Below are 21207 nucleotides of genomic sequence, written 5' to 3'. Positions count from 1 at the left end.
ACCCAGGAGGTGGTGAGTGGGCCCTGGGTCCAGGTGCTGGAGGCATGAGGAGGGCAGGAGCAGGCTCTGCTCCCAGGGATGAGGGAGGCAGCCCCCCAGGAGGATGTGGTCCAGCTTAGCCCCTCCCTGGTGAGCAGGGCTCAGAGCCTGGAGCTGGGCTGTGGCCCCAGGCATGCTAAGGAGAGGCGAGGGCCAGGCTGGGAACACTGAGTGCAACCTTTATTAAAATGTTTCTTTTTAAACACTTGTTTTCTACATCATCGGCTTACATAAAACAGCTCTTGTTTACCAGAGAGGAAGTGCTCTGCGGCTCAAGCCCCCCCAGCTCCCCCACCCCGGCTCCCCAGCCCTGCAGCAGGGAGGGCTCCCTCGCAGCAGCATGCCCAGGCTGAGCCCAGCGCCCCAGAGCTCTGCCTGCACAGCCGCTCCCCGCGGCTAGGGGCAGTCAGCGGTAGCAGTGGAGTTGAGGACGGTGTCGGACGTTGATGCCTTGGAAAGTTCACGCTGTGGAGAGAAGAAGGGGGAGAGGGCAATGAGGGGACAGAGCTGGTGTGGGGAAGCAGCAGGAGCTCCTGGGGAGGGCAGGCTGCTCCAGGCTTCCCCCAGGTCTTGCTTCAGAAGAGGGCAGGAAAAAGTGTTAAAGGGCAAGTAGGTGAGAAAAACTAGGAGCATCGGGACAAAGAAGGGAACGGCCCCAGGCTAGGAACCCTGTCCCTCCCCCCTGCTACTAGGCAGCTCTCCTGGGAAGAACCAGAGAGGTAGAGCTGGGAAGGCACCTTGCAAGCGCCTCCAGTCCAAGCCCCTGGAGGCAGCAGAGACATCTGCAACTAGAGCAGGTGGCTCAGAGCCCCAAACACCGAGGGGCAGGCACAGCCCCGCTGAGCCTCGGAGAGCATGACCACCCGCAGGCTCAGAGCCCGTGCTTGTCTCAGCCCCACACCTTGCTTCAAGGGCCTGGCTCTAGAGCCTCCTGTGGTGCCCGGGGAGCAAGGGGCACAGCTCCTGTGCCACCCAGGGTAAGGAGGTGAGGGTAGGAGGGGTGGATTACCGTAAAGGCAGAATAGGTGCTGGGAACAGAGCTAACGCCGAGGCCGTGCTGGGCAGGGGCTGCGGGGGTGCACCCCCGGCTCAGGGCGCTGCCGTGCTGCCGGGCCATGTTCTCCTTGTTCTGCTCCCTGCAGCCAGGCTGGGGCACCGTTGTGGGCACAGAGCTAGGGGTCTGAGGTGGCCTGAGCTGTGGGGAGAAGCTGGGTTTAGGGAGAGCACAGGAAGCAGGCAGGGATGGGGGCTTCACACTGATTTTGCACAGCAGGACCAAGAGTCTGGACCCCTCCAGAGACCAGTTCTGAGGCCCAGAACTCTCCCTACATCCCTGCAAAGAGCCAGGGCAGCTTCAGACATGTCTCCATCCAGGGCAGTGTGCTCACCTCCCATCAGTGTGCCAGCCTGGCACAGAGAGCTTTACCTTCCTTACTTTGCCAGGCGTGTGGGGGCCGAGCACCCGGCGCTTGCTGGGCATCAGTGAGGTGCTGCCATCCACCGCCTCAGTCTCACGGCTCCTCTTCAGCTGCTGCAGAGAGAACTGAGCTTGGAACCCCAGCAGGGAGCAGAGGCCAAGGCATGGCACAGCCCAGCAGCAGGTTCTGCTTTACAGGTGTGCAGGGCTGTGGCTCTGGCACAGCTGGGGCCAGGGAAGGGGCTCAGCACCCACAGACACTGACAGCAGTGCACACCAGGTCAGAGGTGACCACACGGACAGTGACAGCAACAAGAGCCCCAGGCAGCGTTTGGGGCACCCACTGGGGCAGTTCCCCCTCCCTGGGCAGGGCAGGGCCTCTGACACACCAGTGTCTGGTGTGGAACAAGCTGCCCAGACCGGCAGGTTCGGCTCCACACTCACCCTCTCCTGCTTCTCCTTCTCTTTCTCCTGGTGGTACAGCTGCCACTGCTCCTTCACATGCTCCATGAACTGCTGCCCCTTCACCAGGAAAGCAGTCTGGTGCTCCTGCTGCCAAGCCTGGATCTTCTTCTCCAGCTCATCCTGGAGCTGGTGAGGACACAAGGATGGGGTGGAGAGGATGCCCTCCACAGCGTGGCCATCCCCACGCACAGACAGCCCTTGCCGGCTCCCAGCGCTGTGCTTCCCCTCGCTCAGCGCTGCACAGGCCTGGCCAGGACTGCAGCTTCTGCTCCAGGCCTCAGCCTACCTTGGCAAGCACCTTCTGCAGCTTGGATCGCTGCTTCTCCTCCTTCAGCAGACTCCCCCCACGGTTGGTGAAGCGGCTGGGGTCAGTTGCCTTCCTCTGGCAAGGGAGGGAGGTCAGCACACGACCCAACACACCACCCTCTGACAGTCCAGCACAGGACACAGGGCCTGGAGCAAGCTCCCCCACCCCCCAAACCTCGCCAGGGAGCAGGGTGCAGCACCCCATGCCCTCACCAATCCACCCTGGTTTCCCAGGGACCCTTCCCTGGCCTTTCCCAGCAGCCTGCTGCAGGCAGGAGCAGAGAGAGGCACTGCTCTGACCTAGCCCTCAGCCAGGCACATTCCTGCCCAGACAATACCTCCAGCTCCAGGAACAGATTCCAGTTCTGCTCCCACTTCTGGACAGCCTCAAACAGGTCTTTGTGTGCTTCATAGTAGTTCTTCATCTTCACCACCTCGGTGTCATGGAGCTCAAGCAGGGTCTCTGTGTAGTCCTCTGGAGAGCAGACAAGAGCAGGCTCCAGAGGCCCTGCAGTCCCTGTGGCTCCCAGGCAGCCTGCAGCTGCCTCTGGGGCTCCAGGAGCAGGCAGAGCCAGCACTCACCATCGTAGTAGGGGCTGAAGGCCTCCTTCTGCTCCTGGCTGTAGCGGCATCTGTCCCAGTAGTCGGCCAGCTCTGCCCGGGCTGCCTGAATCACAGCCTTCATGTTCTGCAGCTTCAGCTCCTCCAGACGCTCCACTTCCAGCTGCAGCTGCCAACAGCACCAGAGCACAGCCTCAGAGAGGGCAGCACAAGCAGGAGCAGGCCAGGGTTTATTCTCTGCACAAGCCTCCAAGATGAGGCAGCTGAGACAACCAACCCCCAGCTTCTCCCCTTGGGAGGACAGGATCTGGCCTGCTGGCTTCCTAGACTCAAGGAAGGCTTTGGGTTGGACAGGAGCTTTAGAAGCCTTCCAGAGCAACCCTCCTGCTGCCAGGAGACTGCGGGGAAGCATGTCCTCCCCTGGGGCTCAATCAAGAGGAGTGCTGAGCCCAGGGCTACCCCCTGCTCCCCTCCCAAGGCACAGGAAGGTCCTTACAGCTTTCCTGGTCCTGGCTCTGCACCCAGGCACGTGCACTGCAGAGGACTCTCTCTCCTCCACAGGGACCTGCAGCCGCTCCCAGAGCATCTTGATCCTGGAGCGCAGCTCTGCGCACGCAGCTTCGTTCAGCGCCCGCCGAGCTTCCAGCTGCAGGGGGAGAGCAGGGCTCAGGGGCGGCCAGCCTGGCCTGGGGGCACCAGCAGCACCTCCCCTCTGCTGCCAGCACAGCCCACAGCTCCTCTGCCTATCGCCACACTTAGCATCGGGCCAGAAGGGACCCTCAGAGGCCCTCTTGCCCAACCCCCCTGCAGGCAGCAGGGACTCCTCCAACCGCATCAGGCTGCCCAGGGCCACATCAGCTCTGCTCTTGAATGTCTCCAGGCACAGGGCCCCAGCCTCATCTCTGGGCAACCTGTTCCAGTGTCTCCCCACCACCAGGAGGAGGAAGTTCAGCACAGGCCCTGAACAGTCCCTCCCCAGCCTTCCTGGGGGTCCCCTTCAGGCACTGAACTGGAGTGACAAGATGCTGGCAGAGCTCCCCAGGAGGCATTTGAGCACAGGCTGCCTGCAAGCCGAGGAGCTGCTCCTTCCGTCGCCTGCCAGCTCCTGCCAGCACCCACCCCACAGCCTCAGCGTGCCAAGGTACCTGGCGCAGCAGCTCCTGGAGGGCTGCAAGGTTGTCTGTGGACAAGCAGAAGGCTTCCACGTCCTCATCCACCACGTCCTGCTCAAAGCTGGTGTCGGGAGTGTGGTCCAGCTCCTCCATCAGGAGGATGATTTGCCGCCTGCTGCGGACAAACTCTTCCTGCCTTCGCTCCTGAGGGGAGCCGCGGGGTTAGGAGCCACTCAGTGCCACGCGTGCCAGCCTTGGTGGCACCACCCCCCTCGCCCCTTACTTTCTCAGCAGCCAGGGAGGCCAAGTGCCGCCGATAGCGATCCAGCTGCTCCAGGCTGGGCACGGCCTTGGCGTCGATGGCGAACGGAGCGGTGCACAGGAGGTCACACAGGTCTTGCTCCTGCTCCTGCAGGTTCTTCAGCTCCTCCTTCCTGTCCCTCCTCTGCTTCAGCAGCACTTCCACACGGGTGCGCAGGCTCTTCTCTCTCTCCAGAATGGTTCCCTCCTCCTCTGTCTGCCAAAGCACAGGGATCAGCCCTCTCCCCCTCAGCCTGCAGGCCTCAGCCACCTTTGGAGCCTTCTTGCAGGCCTGCAGCACCACCCCCAGTTCTGACCAAGGCATTCCCCAGGCAGGCACAACCTCAGCAGCGCCACACAAAACGAGACTCTCGCTCTGCACACAGCCATCTCCCACTGCCTGACCTGCCAGCAACCACAAAGCTCCACCAGGCACCAGGAAAAGTGGCTTAGAACAGATGTGTGCTTTGGGAGCTCTGGTGCCACCAAGATACCCAGGGACAGGCCAGGCAGCACAAGGCTGTGCCAGCAGGATCCTAGGAGTGCAAAGCAAATACTTCAATACTTCACCTCCAAGGGCTCCAGCTGCAGATCCTTGCAGAGACTGTGAAGCTTCTGCTGACACAGCTCAATGCTCTTCAGAAGATGTGCCTTCAGGCCCTCCTCCTCTTTCACCATCTCAACCAGAAGCTCCTGTGACACAGGGGTGATAGAAGAAGGGGATGTGCAGAGAGAGAAAGCAGGGCAGGGGAAACACAGCTAGAGAAACTCCGGGGGACAAATGAAAGAAGGGCAGTGGGAGGTGGCCAGCAGAAGGGGGATGAGGGCAGAGGTGCAGCAATACCCTGGGAGCTCTTGCTAGAGCCAGCCGACTCTGTGCTCATGGCCAGACTCACGGCTCAAGGGCCAAGGGGGGCTGGCTGCAGCCCAAGCGGCTCAGCAGCGGGCCCGGGGTACCCTTGGTTCGGGCGCCCCCTGCCCCTCACCTGGATGTGCTTTTTGGCCGTACGGGTACGCTCCAGGCGCTGCTCCTCCGGGATTCCGATCTCCTCCCAGATGTCCCGCAGCGTCGCCATGGCTTCGGTCAGGACCGCCACGACCTCGGCCGCCAGCACCTCACTGAGAGCAACCGGCACCCAACGGACATCAGCCACCGCCGCCAGGTGGGGAGCGGGACCAGGACTGTTGGCCGCCTGCCTCCGCCGCTTTCTTTCCCGCTTCCCGGGTCCGCCCCACCGCCTGCTTGTCCTGTTCCCATCTCCCTGTCTGGGTCTGCACCTCCCGGTGCCGCCGCACTGCCCCACCCAGAGTCTCCCCTGCCGCCCAAGTCGTCCCGGGATCCCATCGCTTCTCCCCCAACTCATCCCATTCCCGGTCCCTATTCCCCCCATCCTAGGTCCCCCCTCCCGGTGCCGCCCACCTCATCCCAAGGTCCCCCTCCCCGGTGCCGTGCCCTGCCCCGCCCCGACTCCCTTGCCGCGTCCTGGCTTCCCCCCCCCGCCCATTGCGAGTCCTGCCCACCCTGGCGCCGCACCTTTGCCTTGTGATGGCACTCCTCATGGTCTCCCCGCTCCCGGGTGCCGCTCCGCGGTGCCTTTCGCTCTCAGTAACTCTACCTACTGCAGCTCCTCTCCCGTCTCTGATTTAAACTGGCCTCGCTCACCGCCAGCGCATACGTCACCGCGGCCTTGCCCACAGCCACCACCCTGAACCCGCCCCAAGCCGGCCTCCAGCCAATGGAAGCGAAAAACTCCCGGCGCCTCTAACCAATCAAGAGCGGCGCTGGCGCAGCCAACGGCGCTCCGCGGCTCGTGTTTGACAGAGGCCACGTGATCTCGCGTGGGCCACGCCGGGAACGGGAGCTGGGGAGCCAGGACCCGGAGACTCCTTCCCTGCTCTCCTGTCGCCCTCGCCACAGGCTGCCCGTCGGGTTACAGCGCCAGGCCGAGCCGGAGGATTCAAGGTGTGGCCTCACCAGTGCCCACTACAGGGGCACAATCCTTGCCCTGGTCCTGCTGGCCACACCGTTGCTGATGCAGGTCAGGATGCTGGTGGCCTTCTTGGCCACCTGGGCACACACTGGCTCATCCTCAGCCAGCTGTTGATCAATACCCCCAAGTCTTTCTCTACTGGATCACTCTGCCCCAAGCCTGGAGCATTGCTGGAGTTGTTGTGACCCAAGAGCAGGATCCTCACACCACAAAACATGGCATGTAACCAGTAAGGCTTTATGCACAGCAAAGCACATCCCTGGACTACAAATGGCCATCTCCTGGCCCAGAGCCAGGACACCTTCTGAGCCTGAAATGCAGGAGTTGTTTAATTCCTAGGAACCAGTCCCTGTGCTGCCTGTCCATATGGAAGTCAGCAAATGTATGTTGTGCACACGAGCTGGGAGCCTTCCTGTCAGCTGAGCCTGCTGGAGCTGCAGCAGAGCTTCCCACACCGTGTCTACAGAAAACACAGGCTGTGCCAGCTGCAGCTCTGCAGAGGGAGAGCATCTGAGCTGAGAACTTCCATCCCTGTGGCAGCAATGTGGCTCTGGCTGCACCTCACAACACTTGATTTAAGTCACAGATTCACACAGTGCATTGGGTTAGAAGGGACCCTCAAAGGGCATCTTGTCCAACCCCCCTGCAGTCAGCAGGGACACCTCCAAATACAGCAGGCTGCACAGGGCCACATCAAGTCTGATCTCAAATGTTTCCAGGGACAGGGCCTGCCACCTTTTTTCTTCTTGGGTGGACACTTTGCACCACAGGAAAGAAACCAACCTATATCTCTGTGACCCGGCTCTGCCAGCCCCCTCTTGTCTGGCATCCAGACAGGATATCTGCTCCAGCGGGCACAGGCAACACAGGGGAGCCTCCCCCCACCCCACAGCTGTGCAGAAGTGATTGTCCCTTGCACTGGGCACTGGTGAGGCTGCACCTCGAATCCTGAGGTCCTTTTGGGCCCCTCACCACAAGAAGGACATTGAGAAGCTGGAGCAAGTCCAGAGAAGGGCAATGAAGTTGGTGAAGGGTCTGGAGAACAGGGGTGGGGAGGAGCAGCTGAGGGAACTGGGGTTGTTCAGCCTGGAGAAAAGGAGGCTGAGGGGAGACCTTCTGGCTCTGTATAACTCCCTGAAAGGAGGCTGCAGCCCGGTGGGGGTTGGCCTTTTCCAAGAAGCAAGGGACAGGACAAGAGGAAATGGCCTCAAGCTGCCCTAAAGAAAGCTTAGGTTGGACATGAGGAACAATTTCTTGCCCTTGAGGGTTGCCAAGGCCTGTCCCAGGCTTCCCAGGCTGGGCAGTGGTGGAGTCTGCATCCCTGGAAGGGTTTCAAAGCAGTAGAGATGTGGTGCTGCGGGACACTGTTTGGTGGTGACCTGGCGGTGCCGCCGTAATGGTTGGGCTCAGTCTGAGAGGTCCCTTGCAACCCCAACCATTCCCTGCTTCCCGCGGGACAGCTCGGGGCCTGTGGGAGCCCAGGGGAGCTCGGGAGGTGCCCGAAGGCCACCAGCTGCCCTCTCCCGCCACGGCTCCGCCGCCCGCTCTGGCCCCGCCCCGCGCTGGGCGGGGCGCGGTGGGAGCCGCGGGCGGGGCCCTCAGTCCGCCGCCGTCCCGGCGTGCCCCGCGCTCGGCGCCGCTGCGGCCGCTCTGGCGCTGCCGCCTCTCACCGTGCCCGCAGCCAGCGCCGGCGGCCGCGACTCGGCGGGAAGATGGCGGCGGAGGCGGCGGATTCGTGGGGTAGGTGGCGGCGGCCGCCGGGCCCCGCCGGCACCCCCGGGCCCGTCCGCTCGCCCTCCCTCACCCGCTCTCCTCTCCCCTACAGACGCCGACAGCTTCGAGGCGGCGGAGCCGGTGGCGAAGCGGCTGGTGCCGGGAGTGGCCGTGGACCGCTGGGCCGGCGAGGATGAGGAGGACGACGTGAAGGTGCGGCCGGGAGGGCCTCGCCGTGCGGCGCCGGCACGGGGCCGGCCGCGGGGGCCGGGGGGCGGCGAGAGGCGGATCGGGGCCGGGCCGGGCCGCTGCCGTGCGGGGCCGCCTGTGCGGGGCCGCGGCGGCGAGGCCGGGCCCGGGGCCCGGGGCCCGGGGCGGGGCGGGGGAGGGCCCCGCGGCGGGCAGGGGAAGCCTCCCGCCGGGGCGATCCGGGCCGCAGGGACTCCGCCGGGGCGGAAACGGGCGCCGGGCGGCAAGGGCAGCGGGCGGTGCCAGCTGCCGAGGGGCAGCGCCGAGCGGAGCGGGAGGCTGTGCCCCCTGCCCCCTCGTCCCCGCTCGGGGCGGCCGCTGCTGCCCAGGCTCGGCCCTGCAGGGCGGGCGGACGATCTCCTGCCCCGCAGAGGCCTTTGCTGGTCTCTGAGGGAGCCTCCTGCGGCTCCCCGGCTGCCTGCCGGGCTCCTGGGCGCTGTGCGGCGGCTGCCTGCGCTCCCCTCGCCCCCCGCGGCCGGTCCGGCCCTGGCGCTGGAGCCTGTGAGGCGCTGGGTTGGGTGTCGGGAGCTGTGTTTGTGCTGCTGCTCTGGCTCAGGCGCTTCTGTCGTGTGGCACTGTGGCTTTGCCTCCATTTTGCTCCTTCCTCGCACCCCGCAGGCGCAGCTGGAAGTGCAGCAGCCGGGGTGCAGTTCCGGCTGTGGCAGTGCCTGGATCCCCTCGGGTTTGTTTACTTCAGGCACTGCTGGAGGCTGCAGAGTGCTGTGTCTGCCTGGAGCTGGCATTAAACTGTGAGGGTGTCGCTCCTGGTGCTTTGACAGCAGACCTGCCTCAAAAGCTGCTTTGCTGCTGCTGCTGCCCAGCTGCCCCAGAGCCAGCCAGGGGGACTGGATGGTGGAAACCTTGGCTTGCTCCGTGCCCAGATGGGCTGTGAGCAAAGTGGGGCCAGGGGACATACAGCTGCTGGGTGGCTGTAAGGGGTGGGGGTAGGCCAGCTGGAAAGGAGCTTTTTGTTCCCAGTCAAGCTGCTGGAGTGTCCTGGCAGACAGCCTGGTGAGGTGGCTTGGCCATTGTGATGCAGGCAGAAGGGTGAAGCTTTCTGTAGTAGTTTTGCTCCCTGCTGGGTGAGGACTTGTTGGGTTTGTTATTTAGGCCACTGAGTGTTGCCAGAGTCTCTGGGAAACACCAGCATGGTGTCCTTGGAGCCTGGGGTGGCTTTCCCTTATTCATAGTGTGGGGAAAGTAGTTCAGCTTCTCTCACAATGAAGCAGAGCTCCATCTGGGGGCATTCCAAGCTGTCCACTTCCCTTCTTACACCTACCCACAGCCACAGCCTGTGTTTCTGTAGGTGCCACACTGCAGCACAGTGAGTGAAGCTGCCTCTGGGCACAGCAGCCACAGCCCCTCCCAGAGTGGTCAGCACAGAGCTGTGTGCAGCTCTCTGGTGGCTGTGGAGCTTGGACTCAGCTTCCCATGGAGCCTTCTCCTCCTTCCTCTGAGAGTGAGACTTTGCTGCTGCACTCCAGCCCAGGAGCCTGGGCTCAAGTGCTGCCTGGGCCCTGTGAAGGCCTCTCTTGAGGCAGCTTTCTCTGACTGCCCTGATAAAGGACCCAAACATTTCCCACTGCAGTGGGAAGGCAGCTCCTTCTGCCCAGAGGGGATGGCCTCAGTGCTGGGGCTGCAGCTGGAGAGGAGGAGCAGTGCAGCAGAGGAACTGCTCTGGTGTGCTGCAGAGGCACTGAAGAGCTGAGCCTGGGGGGTGGCTGCTGCAGCTCCAGCTGCCTTCTTTGCAAGGGTCCCCTTGGGCCAGTTCCTGCAGGGGGAGGTGATGTAAAGCAGAAGCACAGAGCTGGTCTGCAGGAGCTTGGCCTTTCCCCTGGGGGGCTGTGGTTTATCTCCTCAGGCTCTGGAGCTGATTTTGGAAGGTGTTTCAGCAGTGAGCTCCAAGTCCCTGCTGGGAGGCTTCTGACTTCCCCAGGTTTAAAATTAGCATCTTCAGCAGTAACCAAACCCCTCCCAGTGCCACTCTGGACACAAGTTCCTGCCAAGGAATGTTCATCTCTCTGCTCTTGGGCAGTTCAGTCCTGGGCACAGGCCTGGTTGCCCTCCAGGGGACAGCTCTGGCATGGCACAGCCCTTTCTCTTTGAGGGACAGCATTTGGGTTCAGCTGGGAGCCCAAATGCTGGAGGTTCTGTCCCTTCCCAGTTGTGTCTTCTGGTTTGGGGCAAGAATGGCAGTGCTGGAGCTGCTGCTCCTCTCCAGCCATGCCAGCTGGGGGCTGGGGGCAGTGCTGGAGTTGCTGCTCCTCTCCAGCCATGCCAGCTGGGGGCTGGGGGCAGTGCTGGAGCTGCTGCTCCTCTCCAGCCATGCCAGCTGGGGGCTGGGGGCAGAAGGGGCAGGTTCATCTGTTTCAGGGGCAGATCAAATCATGCCAAGGGAGGTTCAGGTTGCACATTAGGAAACATTTCTTCCCAGCAAGGGTTCTCAGGCACTGGAACAGGCTGCCCAGGGGGTGGTGGAGTCTCCATCCCTGGAGGTGTTTCAGAGCCACGGGGAGGTGGTGCTGAGGGTTAGTGCTGGTGGCTTAGCAGCAGTGGTGGGATTGGACTTGATGATCTCAAAGGTCTCTTCCAACCTCAGCAGCTCCATGGGAGAGCTGCTCTCCCCAAGGCTTTATTTGCAGGAACTGGAAGGTGCTGGCAGTGGCCTTGGTTCAGATAAATCTGTGTGAGTCCAGCTGCAGTGCTCTGAAGCTCCAAGCTGCTTCAGTGAGGGTGTTTGGCAGTAAGGATTCCCTCTGTGAATTAATGATCAGAAGAGAGAGGCAGCACTAAAGCCATTTGCTGCTCCTCCAGGAGAGCTCCCTGCAGTTTATGAACCATGGAGACAGCTGGATCTTTGGTGCTCACCCCAGGAAAACCAACCCAACCCCTGCCCAAGATACTCACCATCTTCTAGTGCTGCATGAAGGCCAAGGCCTGGGGGAGGAGGGAGACAGCTCAGCGTGGCTGGAGACCTGTATGGCCTGGCACAGCAGGCTGGAGAGGCAGTCCTCAGTGGGCAACCTGGTAGTAGTTTCCCTCAGTGCTGGGAGTACCTTCAGGCCATGGCCCTGGTGCCCTTCTGCTGAGGTTTGCACCATCCAGTGCCTGAAGTGCAAACCTGGCTGTGGAGGATGGGGCAGGGGCTGAGGCAGGGAGCTCCACACAGCAGTAGTGAAGAGAGCTGCTTGAGCAGTGGGTGTAACAAACTCCTAATTAGAGAGGAGCCAAAATGCTGCTGCTCCAGGTTCAAGTCAGCTCCTTGGAATGTGGAAGGGAAGCTGAGTCCTGCAAGTGCCAATTAAGTGAGTGAGCTGGTGAGGAGCTGGGGTGGCTTCCTTGCTTGGGTCAGCAGGCTGCAGTGATCACCGACGTCTTCCACCGGTGTCCTTCCTTTTGCCGTGCCAGCAGCAGCCCTGAGGAGTGAAGTAGTGATCTGCATTCCTCTTGTGAGGGAGAACTGACAGAAAATTGAGGATTCAGGGGGTTCAGCTTCTGCAGGAGGAGCTGGCAGCGGTGTGTGAGCTTTGTGGGAACTGTGCCTCCTCAAGTGCAGCCTCCAGCCTGCACGTGGAGTTGAAGCAGGGAACTAAAAGGAGCCTCCTGTCAGCTGTCTTGGTTTAGCTCCTGGTGTGCAGCTCAGATCAGACCTAGAGTGCTGATCTCCATGTGCTGGGATGTGCAGTGGCATGGGGACAAGAAGATGTGACACAGAATCCTGTGGCCCTTCTCAGGGGGATGTCAGGGATGCAGAATTACTGCTGGCAGAGTCTGCAGGGGGCATCAGCAGGTCAGCTCTCTGCTTCCTCAGTGTTCAGCTGCACCATGGATCACACACTCATACTCACCCAGCTTGGAGAAGACCTTTAAGATCATTGAGTGGGTGATCCCCCTGGTTACAGGACAGTGGCCATAAGGAGGGGGGAGTTGCTGGTTCTGACAGGAGTCTGCCTGGGAGTGGTGCCTGATGGTGAAACACTCAGTTGCTGCTCAGTGGCTGAGGGCCACCATGAGTCTTCAACATGCTGGAGGCAGAGGCTTGCTGCAGCCACCAGAGCTGAGGCTGTTTAAAAGTCACATGAACATGATGGCTGTTGGAGAACACTGCAGCTGGGGAATGCTTTCACAGGATGGTGGGGGTGGGAGGGACCTCTGGAGATCATCCACTCCAACCCTTCTGCTCAAGCAGGGGCACCCCCAGCAGCTTGCCCAGCAGCACAATGGCCAGGGGGGGTTGGAAGCTCTCCAGAGAAGAAGACTCCACAAGCTCCCTGCTCCAGGGCTTCAGCACCCTCACACCAAAGAAGTTTCTCCTCCTCATCAGCTGCCACCTCCTGGATCCATTATTTCCATAGCTCCTTTGCTCATGGCAAAAAGCAGCAGTCCCTGGTGAAAGCTTGAGTGGGGCACAGCGAGTGGGCATCTGGGGAGGAGTGGTGGGGCCTCAGGTGGTGGTGGCAGCATGCTCTGGGTTTAAATGCTTTCAGCTGAGTTAGCCATTGCCAGCAGTGCTGCACTGCCTGTGTGCATCCCATGGTGCTGCAGCATCTCATCAGGTGTGTGCCACAGATGATCATCTTCTGTCATGTCACTGTAGGGGGCTACAAGAAAGCTGGGGAGGGACTACAGACAAAGGCTTGTACTGATAGGGTGAGGAGCAGTGGCTTTGAGCTGGAAGAGGGGAGACTGAGCCTGGAGATGAGGAAGAAATTCTTTCCAGTGAGGGTGGTGAGACACTGGAGGGAGGTTGTGGATGCCCCTTCCCTGGAGGTCTTGAAGGCCAGATTGGGTGAGGCTTTGAGCAGCCTGGGAGGTGACCCTGGGGGTCCCTTCCAAGCCAAACCAGTCTGTGATAAACTCCTGTGGTGGTGTGGCTGTTGGTTTGAGTGGTTGTGATCTGGCTGTTGTACCTCTATGGAGCTGAGCTTTTCCTGATTATTTGAACCAAAGTGGCCTTTTTGTTTTTCCTTTGGGGTAAAAACTGGTCCTGGAATGTCTTGGACACCTCCCAGGAGCTGTGTTCAGCTCTCATGGGTTCCTCACTCAGCGTGCCAGATGGACAGACACAGGAGCACTTAGAGGCTGTGTGCAAGCTGCTGCTCTCTGTTACCCCAGCAAGGACAAGAGCCCTAACCAAAACTTATTTTGTAGGATAACTGGGATGATGAGGAGGAAGAGGAGGAAGTAAAGGAGACAGAGGTAAAACAAGGTGAGAAGAAAGGAGCCCCTGGGAGCACTCAGCCCCAGGACAGAGCCTGCTTTTGTCCTGAGTGCCTCTGGAGAGTCCAAACCACCTCCTGGGGCTGGGTTTGGATTTGGCACAGCCCCTCTCACCCCGTGCAGAGCCCAGGGCCTGAGCTCTGCCTTGCTCTGGGCTTGGTGCCTCTGTGCTTGCTGGCAGCCCCCCCAGTCCTGCATTTTTTTCTGGGGCCATGTTTTGCAGAACCCAAAGTTTCAGAAAAGAAGAAAATAGCAGAAAAAATAAAAGAGAAAGAGAAGCTACAGAAGAAGAAGCAAGAGGAGCTGAAAAAGAGGGTAGGTCTTCACATTTAGAGGGCAGGTTGGGTTTCTGAGGTTGAACAAGAGCTCTGAAGATCTTTAGTAGCCTGATGAATCTTGGACTTAAAAGCTGGGGTGGGGGGGGAACCTAGCTTGGCTTTCTCTGCACTTCAAGCAGTCACTGAAGTCAGGTTTATCTCTTCCTTCTGTGTGCACCACCTCCTAAACCATGCCTTGGGTGAGGCCTTGAGCAGCCTGGGCTGGTGGGAGCTGTCCCTGTCAGTGCCAGGGGGTTGGAACTGGATGACCTTCGAGGTCCCTTCCCACCCAACCCCTTCCACACCGCGGTGGAATGTGGCACTTTGGTCCTGCCCACCTCTTGTCAAGTTAGCAGGTGGTTCACCAGGGTGGCATTGCTTGTTACACTTCTCTGGGGGGGGATGGCTGTGGGTTTGGACATGCCTGAGGTGCATGGCTCCAGGCAAGGAGTCAGCTGTGGTGTGGGGTAAGGGGCGGCCCTGGAAGCCCTGCTGGGGGGTGGGAGGTGCAGCATTCTCCCTGCTTGTGTTTTGATTCCAGTTAGAGGCACCAGAGGAACACAAAGAGCTTACACCAGAGGAACAGCTAGCAGACAAACTACGACTAAAGAAGTTACAGGAGGAGGCAGACCTGGAGTTAGCAAAAGAAACATTTGGTGAGTGTGCTGTGCAGGGGCTGGAGCAAGCTGGTGTCACACACACCTCCTGCCCCATGAAACCCTCTCACAGGTGGCTACCCCAAAGGGAAGGAGCTGATGGAGCACAGGCAGCTTGCTTCTGGGAACAGAGAGGGCTTTGAAGCAGACTGAACATGAGCCAGCAGTGTGCCCAGCTGGCCAAGAAGACCAATGGCATCCTGGCCTGCATTAGGAACAGTGTGGCCAGCAGGAGCAGGGAAGTCATTGTGCCCCTGTGCTCAGCACTGCTTAGGCCACACCTTGAGTCCTGTGTCCATTTCTGGGCTCCTCAGTTTAAGGACATTGAGGCTCTTGAATGTGTCCAGAGAAGGGCAATGAGGCTGGGGAGAGGCCTTGAGCACAGCCCTGTGAGGAGAGGCTGAGGGAGATGGGGTTGTTTAGCCTGGAGGAGGCTCAGAGGTGACCTCATTGCTGCCTACAACTACCTGAAGGGAGGTTGTAGCCAGGTGGGGGTTGGTCTCTTCTCCCAGGCACCCAGCACCAGAACAAGAGGACACAGTCTCAAGCTGTGCCAGGGGAGGTTTAGGCTTGAGGTGAGGAGAAAGTTCTTCCCAGAGAGAGTTGTTAGCCATTGGGATGTGCTGCCCAGGGAGGTGGTGGAGTCACCATCCCTGGAGGTGTTCAAGAGGGGATTGGATGTGGCACTTGGTGCCATGGTCTAGTCATGAGGTCTGTGGTGACAGGTTGGACTGGATGATCTTTGAGGTCTCTTCTTTGAGGTCTCTTCCAACCTGGGTGACACTGTGATACAGGCTGCTGGAGGCATGCCTGGAAGACACAGAGATGTGGTGCTGAGGGTGAGCACCAGACTTGGTGCTTGGAGTTAGAGACTGGTTGGACTCGATGGTCTGAAAGGGCTTTAACCAACCCCACCTGTTCTGTGTCCTGGTACTGGGGACTGATAGCAAGAAACAAAAGAAACATCTCCATGGGTGCTGCTTCATTTTCTAACAGATGAAGATGGTTTAATGGCCATGGTGGTCTGAGGGTGAAGGTTGGACTTGCTGATCTTAAAGGCCTCTTCCAGGCCAAACAATTCTAAGGTGTTGTTTTCAGTGGGAGCTTACAGGAGGAGGATAGTTGGGTTAGTAGTCCAGCATTGGTGCTGCTGGGAGGAAGATGAGTGTGCACAAAGAGAGGAGCTGTGTCCTCATGTCCTGAGATGCTTTACAACCTGGATTTCATGAGGCTTTGGACAAGTGAGGCACAGCACGCCCCACACTTCTCTTCAGGCAGCCTGCTGTCAGCTGGGTGTTGCCAAATCCAGGACAGTGGATGAGCTGGCTTCCTGAAGCAGCCTTGGAGCTGCCCCTTCTGGTTCTGTGCTGTGACAGGCCTGGCAAAGACCCTGAGTCACAGCAATGTTCACAGACATGAAAGGCTGCTCCTTGATTACAGTGAGGTGCAGAGCTTGGGTGCTGCTCTGAGTCCTCTCAGAGAGGGAAATGCCTTAGGGAGCGGCTGTGTGCTGAGCACAGCTCCAAATCACCAACAAAATCCTGCACTTAGAAGCTGGAGGCAGGAAATGGTTGATTGAAGGGGCTTCACGAAGTGCCTGTGGCTCCAAGGGGCAAGAAGGGCTGCTTCAAATTGCTGAGCTGGGCAGCAGGTCTCTGTGTGCAGGCAGCACCTAACTGAGGCTGGGGAAGCAGCCAGTGAAGAGTGAGCAAGAATCCTGGGGTCAGTTTGGGGCCCCTCACTCCAAGGAGGACACTGAGGGCTGGAGTGAGCCCAGAGAAGGGCAATGAAAGGTGGTGAAGGGTCTGGAGAAGAGGTCTGGTGAGGAGCAGCTGAGGCACCTGGGGTTGTTCAGCCTGGAGGAAAGGAGGCTGAGGAGAGACCTTCTGGCTCTCTACAACTCCCTGAAAGAAGATTGGAGCCAGGTGGGGGTAGGCCTCTTCTTCCAAGGAACAAGGGACAGGCCAAGAGGAAGTATCCTCAAGTTGCTCCGGGGGAGTTTTAGGGGTGACACGAGGAACAGTTTCTTCCTCTTAAGGATTGTGAAGGCCTGGCCCAGGCTGCCCAGGGCAGTGGTGGAGTGCCCATCCCTGGAGGGCTTTCAGAGCTGTGGAGATGTGGTGCTGAGGGTCATGGTTTGGTGGTGAGCTGGCAGTGCTGGGGGAATGGTTGGACTCCATGACCTGAAAGGTCTCTTCCAGCCTAAGCAATTCTCTGACTGTAATTGGGTTTGTAAGTCTCCAGGGGAGGGGAAGGGTCTCAGTGTCAGCATGGTTCCTTGTTGCCTCTGGGGTGCCCCCTTTCAGGGCTCAGAGCTCCTGCTGTCTCTTTCCCTGCAGGTGTAAATAACACTTGTGGAATAGATGCCATGAATCCCTCCTCTAAAGAAGACTTCACGGAGTTTGGCAAGCTGCTCAAGGAGAAGATCTCCCAGCATGAGAAATCCTTACATTATGCCAGCTTCTTGGAAGCCTTAGTCCGGGACCTCTGCATCTCCTGTGAGTTGAGACACAGCCACCTGACAGCCTGCTGCCACCAGAGCTGGGGCTGGGGCTGGGCTGGGCTGTGCAGCCCTGCTGCTACAGCCCTGGGGAATCCAGGCTGAGCCAGGTGGTTTATACCAGGGTCTGATTCGCCGACCGGTGCCCAGTGCGTTCCCACAGCGCTGATCCCGGAGCTTCTGGGGCAGAAGTGCCACACTCTGCCCATCAGAGAGGCACTGGGACTGGCACCAGCAGCCACAGTCACACTGTGAACCATGGACCTTTATCCTGAGGCCATTGTTTTATATAGGAATTATTATTCAACAGGTTCAAGTGCCAGGTGCTGCACTTTGGCCACAACCACCCCATGCAGTGCTACAGGCTGGGGTCAGAGTGGCTGAGAGCTGCCAGGCAGAAAGGGACCTGGGGATGCTGGTTGACAGCTGGCTGAACATGAGCCAGCAGTGTGCCCAGGTGGCCAAGAAGGCCAATGGCATCCTGGCCTGCATCAGAAATAGTGTGGCCAGCAGGAGCAGGGAGGTCATTCTGCCCTGTGCTCTGCATTGGTTAGGCCACACCTTGAGTCCTGTGTCCAGTTCTGGGCCCCTCAGTTTAAGAAGGACATTGAGACTCTTGAATGTGTCCAGAGAAGGGCAATGAGGCTGGGGAGAGGCCTTGAGCACAGCCCTGTGAGGAGAGGCTGAGGGAGCTGGGGTTGTTTAGCCTGGAGAAGAGGAGGCTCAGGGGAGACCTTATTGCTGTCTACAACTACCTGAAGGGAGGTTGTAGCCAGGTGGGGGTTGGTCTCTTCTCCCAGGCAACCAGCACCAGAACAAGAGGACACAGTCTCAAGCTGCACCAGGGGAAGTTCAGGCTGGATGTTAGGAAGAAATTCTTCTCAGAGAGAGTTGTTAGCCATTGGGATGTGCTGCCCAGGGAGGTGGTGAAGTCCCCATCCCTGGAGGTGTTCAAGAGGGGATTGGATGTGGCACTTGGTGCCACGGTTTAGTAGTCATGAGGTGTTGGGTGACAGGTTGGACTGGATGATCTTTGAGGTCTCTTCCAGCCTTGTTGACTCTGGGATTCTGTGATCAGCACCAAAAGTCCCACTTGGAGCCATGGACCTTTTTTCCTGAGGCCATTTTTTACATAGCAATTCTGTGAGCCAGGTAACTTGGGTAGCTCATTCAGAAGGAAACTCTTCCAAACTCCCTAAGGCCTCCCCACAGATCATCCTTCCAGCATGTGAAGAGAGCTGGAGAGGGACTTGTTACAAAGGTATGGAGTGACAGGCTGCAGGGTGATGGCTTCAAACTGGAGGAAGCTGGATTGAGATGGGACATGAGGAAGACATTCTTCTTCAGGGGGGTGGTGAAGCACTGGAACAGGTTGCCCAGAGAAGGTCTGGAGGTTCCAAAGCTGGAGGTATTGAAAGCTAGGTTGGATGGGGCCTTGAGCAATCTGCTCTAGGAGGAGGTGTCTCTGCCCATGGCAGGGATGTGGGACTTGATCCCTTCCAACTCAAACCAGTCTGGGATCCTATGGAGACCGAGCTCATGTAATTCTGGAACTGCCAAACCAGATTGTTCTGGCATTCAGCAGGGGCCTGGAGACAGCTAAAACTCACTTCACTCCTCCTCCTCCCCTGCTGGAGGACTTGGTGAGCTCCTTGCCTGAGCCCTTTCCCTGGACTGGACATGCAGGTGGTGTCCTTCAGGAGTGGGACCCTGATGCTGCCGAAATACAGCGAGTGGGGCTGGGAGCTTCCCTAGCAGATGGACTCCAGGCCTTCTGCAGTGCAGGACCTGCCACCTTTTGGACCATTTGTTGTCAAAGCCATTGATTTATTCTTAACCCCCTGCTCCTTTTTCTCTCTCCCTGTATCCATATTTAATTGTTCACATCACCCCCCACTCATTAAGGCTTTAGCCACTAACTCCTAACTTGCAAGTTTCACCTCCAGCACTCAATCCTGCTGCTTCCTGGGCACCTTCTGAACTAGAGACTGACTGCAAGGACCAGAGTCACCCCCTCTGCATGCTCCTGGTTTAGTCAAGTCATTATCTGTACTTGCTACCAGTTTCATTTCCAGTTTTTGGAGTTTTGCTGTTAGTTAATTATTTAAGTGCCTCCTGAGAACAACAATGAGGAGGAATCAATCTGTCTGTCTTTTTCTTTCCTTCCCCCCACCCCTCCTCCTGCCACAGTGGAAGTGGATGATTTGAAAAAGATCACAAACACTCTGACAGTACTATGCAGTGAAAAGCAGAAGCAAGAAAAGGTAAGGGAGGTTTGTGTGTGCTTCTGCAGCAGCAACAAGAGCAGCAGGCACCCACTGAAAGGGGCTGGGCTGGATGGGGGCAGCAGGGGCTCAGGCTGCTGATTTGGAGGAGAGCAGAGAGAAAATGACAGCCTTGACACTGGGGGAGTGTTAAATCATTTTCCACTGGGTGAGGTCAGCAGGAGTGCAGTGAACCTGGAGATCACAGGCAAAACCTGGCTGAAGTTAGATCTAGAGCAAGCAAGCTGGTGAAGGGTCTGGAGAACAGGTGTGGTGAGGAGCAGCTGAGGGAAGTGGGGTGGTTTTGTCGGCAGAGAAGGAGGCTGAAGACCTCATTGATCTCTACCACTCCCTGAAGGGAGGTTGGAGTGAGGTGGGGGCTGGTCTCTTCTCCCTCCTATCAGTGACAGAAGGAGAGGTAATGACTTGAAATTGCACTGGGGGGGGAGGTTGAGGTTGGGTATGAGGAACAATTTCTTTCCTGCAGGAGTGGTCAGGCATTGGGAGAGGCTGCCTAGAGAGGTGGTGGAGTCTCCATCTCTGGAGACAATCCAAAGCCACCTGGATGTGTTCCTCTGTGACCTTCTCTAGGTGACTCTGCCTTGGCAGGGGGTTTGGACTTGATCTCCAGCAGTCCCTTCCACCCCCAACCATTCTGTGACTGTGGTGAAAAAGCCACATCAGTTCCTTGATCAAGTTGGTAATTCCACAGAAGCAAGCCCCAGGCCCTGCAGTTCCTTAGTTCTGGGTGTAGGGAAAGCAGGATGGGTGACAGCAGCTGGGCAGGTGCTGCAGGTTAGCTGTGGGACAGCTGGGAGCAGCCCAGGCTGCCCCGCGGGGCGGTGCAGGGCACAAAGCGCTGCTGCCAGGGCACGGGAGCGCTCATACCCAGAGAGACGTGGCACTGCTCCAATTAAGGGCAATGACTAACTGCTGTAAAGCTTTGGAAGCAACCCTGCTCTCCTCTTTTAAGCAGAATAAAGCCAAAAAGAAGAAAAAAGGAGTGGTGCCTGGAGGTGGCTTAAAGGCGACGATGAAAGACGACCTGGCTGACTACGGCGGCTACGACGGCGAATACGTACAAGACTTTGAAGACTTCATGTGACACTGATCCTCCCCTCCTGTTCTCTTTCTGTTGCCCATAATCCCTTAAACATGTAGCACAACTTCTCTTCCTTTTTCAATTCTGCCAAATGCTACAATCAGAGTCGCAGTATCTCCGTGCTGGGGGCTTCACTCTCGCTGGGCTTCCCGCTCTGCGGGTGGGGGGGTGAGGAGGAAGACAGCTGAAAAATAAACCTCTTGAATTACAGCTTCCAAACCCCAACCATTCTGATGGTGGTAACTGTTGCTGTTTGGGCTTGACAGTAGTGCCAGCCACTGAAACCTGGGAGATGAACCTGAACAGGGTGAAGTATTCCTGCCAGCACAGCTCAGTGACATGGCCTTAAGTGTACCTCCCTTGGTGGACACGAGCGGTTTGCAGCAAAGGGCATGGCGTGTGCACTTAGTGTTAAAATTGCTTTGTCTTGACTTAGAGCTTGAGGGGGTTGTGAAAAGGGGGAACTGCTAACTTCAGAGTGAAGCTCTGCTCCAGGCTCCACACCCAGTGGGTCAGAACAATTCTTTCCTTGGGTAGTTAGGGTGGGTGGGTGGGGAATAAAACCAAATTTGTGGCTGGGGCATGAAGTTGAGCTGCCATTCACCTCCCTCTCTACTAATGCAGCTGTAGGGGTTGGGTGTTTTCTAACAGCAGCAGAAAGCCAAGGCTCCTTTTGGGCTCTCCTGGGTTGTGGTTGGGCTCTCACCACTTGGCCATTTTTCTTTCATTAAATCAAACCAAAACCAAAACCCACAACAACAACAACAACAACAATCCCAAACCAAACTTGCTTCAGCAAACTGCAGCAGTTACTACAGTTGGGCAAATTGTTATGTTAACAATTATGACATCTGCAATGTTTTATAAAGCAACTAATTTAATAAAAATCACTATTGAGGACTTCCCTGGGGCTGGCTTTGCAGCAGTTCTTGTGGTAGCTGAGGGGGGGGAAAAAATAGTGAAAGGTGGGGTGGGGTTCTTTGGATGTGTGTGAT

The 21207-nt window shown here is 58.3% G+C and overlaps 3 protein-coding genes across 5 annotated transcripts in view; 1 reads left to right on the top strand and 2 right to left on the bottom strand.

Annotated features, from left to right (window-relative positions):
* Positions 1 to 216: 216 nt before the first annotated feature.
* Positions 217 to 5891, bottom strand: LOC137443708 (protein regulator of cytokinesis 1-like). Of its 2 annotated transcripts, none has more exons than XM_068143603.1 (13): positions 5735 to 5891; positions 5187 to 5319; positions 4771 to 4893; positions 4184 to 4417; positions 3934 to 4104; positions 3285 to 3434; positions 2810 to 2957; positions 2566 to 2702; positions 2208 to 2303; positions 1901 to 2047; positions 1475 to 1570; positions 1049 to 1234; positions 217 to 504 (listed from the first exon to the last, which is right to left on the bottom strand). In XM_068143603.1, exons 1-13 carry the CDS (start codon positions 5758 to 5760, stop codon positions 436 to 438), a joined length of 1716 nt encoding a protein of 571 aa, XP_067999704.1. In that variant the 5' UTR covers positions 5761 to 5891; the 3' UTR covers positions 217 to 435. The 2 variants fall into 2 exon arrangements, with proteins under 2 accessions (XP_067999704.1, XP_067999703.1); XM_068143602.1 differs by having other exon boundaries at positions 1466 to 1570; positions 5735 to 5890.
* Positions 5892 to 7803: 1912 nt separating this feature from the next.
* On the top strand, positions 7804 to 21116 carry LOC137443703 (eukaryotic translation initiation factor 3 subunit J). Of its 2 annotated transcripts, none has more exons than XM_068143593.1 (8): positions 7804 to 7931; positions 8017 to 8117; positions 13305 to 13362; positions 13597 to 13688; positions 14232 to 14346; positions 16686 to 16844; positions 19037 to 19110; positions 20084 to 21116. In XM_068143593.1, exons 1-8 carry the CDS (start codon positions 7904 to 7906, stop codon positions 20213 to 20215), a joined length of 759 nt encoding a protein of 252 aa, XP_067999694.1. In that variant the 5' UTR covers positions 7804 to 7903; the 3' UTR covers positions 20216 to 21116. The 2 variants fall into 2 exon arrangements, with proteins under 2 accessions (XP_067999694.1, XP_067999695.1); XM_068143594.1 differs by having other exon boundaries at positions 7805 to 7931; positions 20087 to 21116.
* SPG11 (SPG11 vesicle trafficking associated, spatacsin) overlaps positions 14986 to 21207 on the bottom strand; it is a 63939-nt gene continuing 57717 nt past the window's right edge. The window contains exon 41 of the transcript XR_010987970.1: positions 14986 to 16679. The gene's annotated coding sequence lies outside the window, so the exon portion shown is untranslated. The remainder of the gene's footprint in view (positions 16680 to 21207) is intronic.

Source organism: Melanerpes formicivorus, unplaced genomic scaffold (genome assembly GCF_026170545.1).
Source record: "Melanerpes formicivorus ecotype bairdi unplaced genomic scaffold, bMelFor1.0.p_v2 SCAF_10, whole genome shotgun sequence".
Lineage (NCBI taxonomy): Eukaryota > Metazoa > Chordata > Aves > Piciformes > Picidae > Melanerpes > Melanerpes formicivorus.
This window is presented reverse-complemented; position numbering and strand designations above follow the sequence as displayed.

Bases quoted from the DNA above. Each gene is read 5' to 3' on its own strand.
- LOC137443708 (XM_068143602.1), bottom strand. From the start codon at position 5,760: ATGAGGAGTGCCATCACAAGGCAAAG. The intron at 2,958-3,284 runs GTAAGGACCTTC...TGCTGTTGGCAG, and splicing joins GAGCCAGGACCAGGAAAGCT to CTGCAGCTGGAAGTGGAGCG. The intron at 505-1,048 runs GTAATCCACCCC...TTCTCTCCACAG, and splicing joins GCACCTATTCTGCCTTTACG to CGTGAACTTTCCAAGGCATC.
- LOC137443703 (XM_068143593.1), top strand. From the start codon at position 7,904: ATGGCGGCGGAGGCGGCGGATTCGTGGG. The intron at 7,932-8,016 runs GTAGGTGGCGGC...TCTCCCCTACAG, and splicing joins GGAGGCGGCGGATTCGTGGG to ACGCCGACAGCTTCGAGGCG. The intron at 8,118-13,304 runs GTGCGGCCGGGA...CTTATTTTGTAG, and splicing joins ATGAGGAGGACGACGTGAAG to GATAACTGGGATGATGAGGA.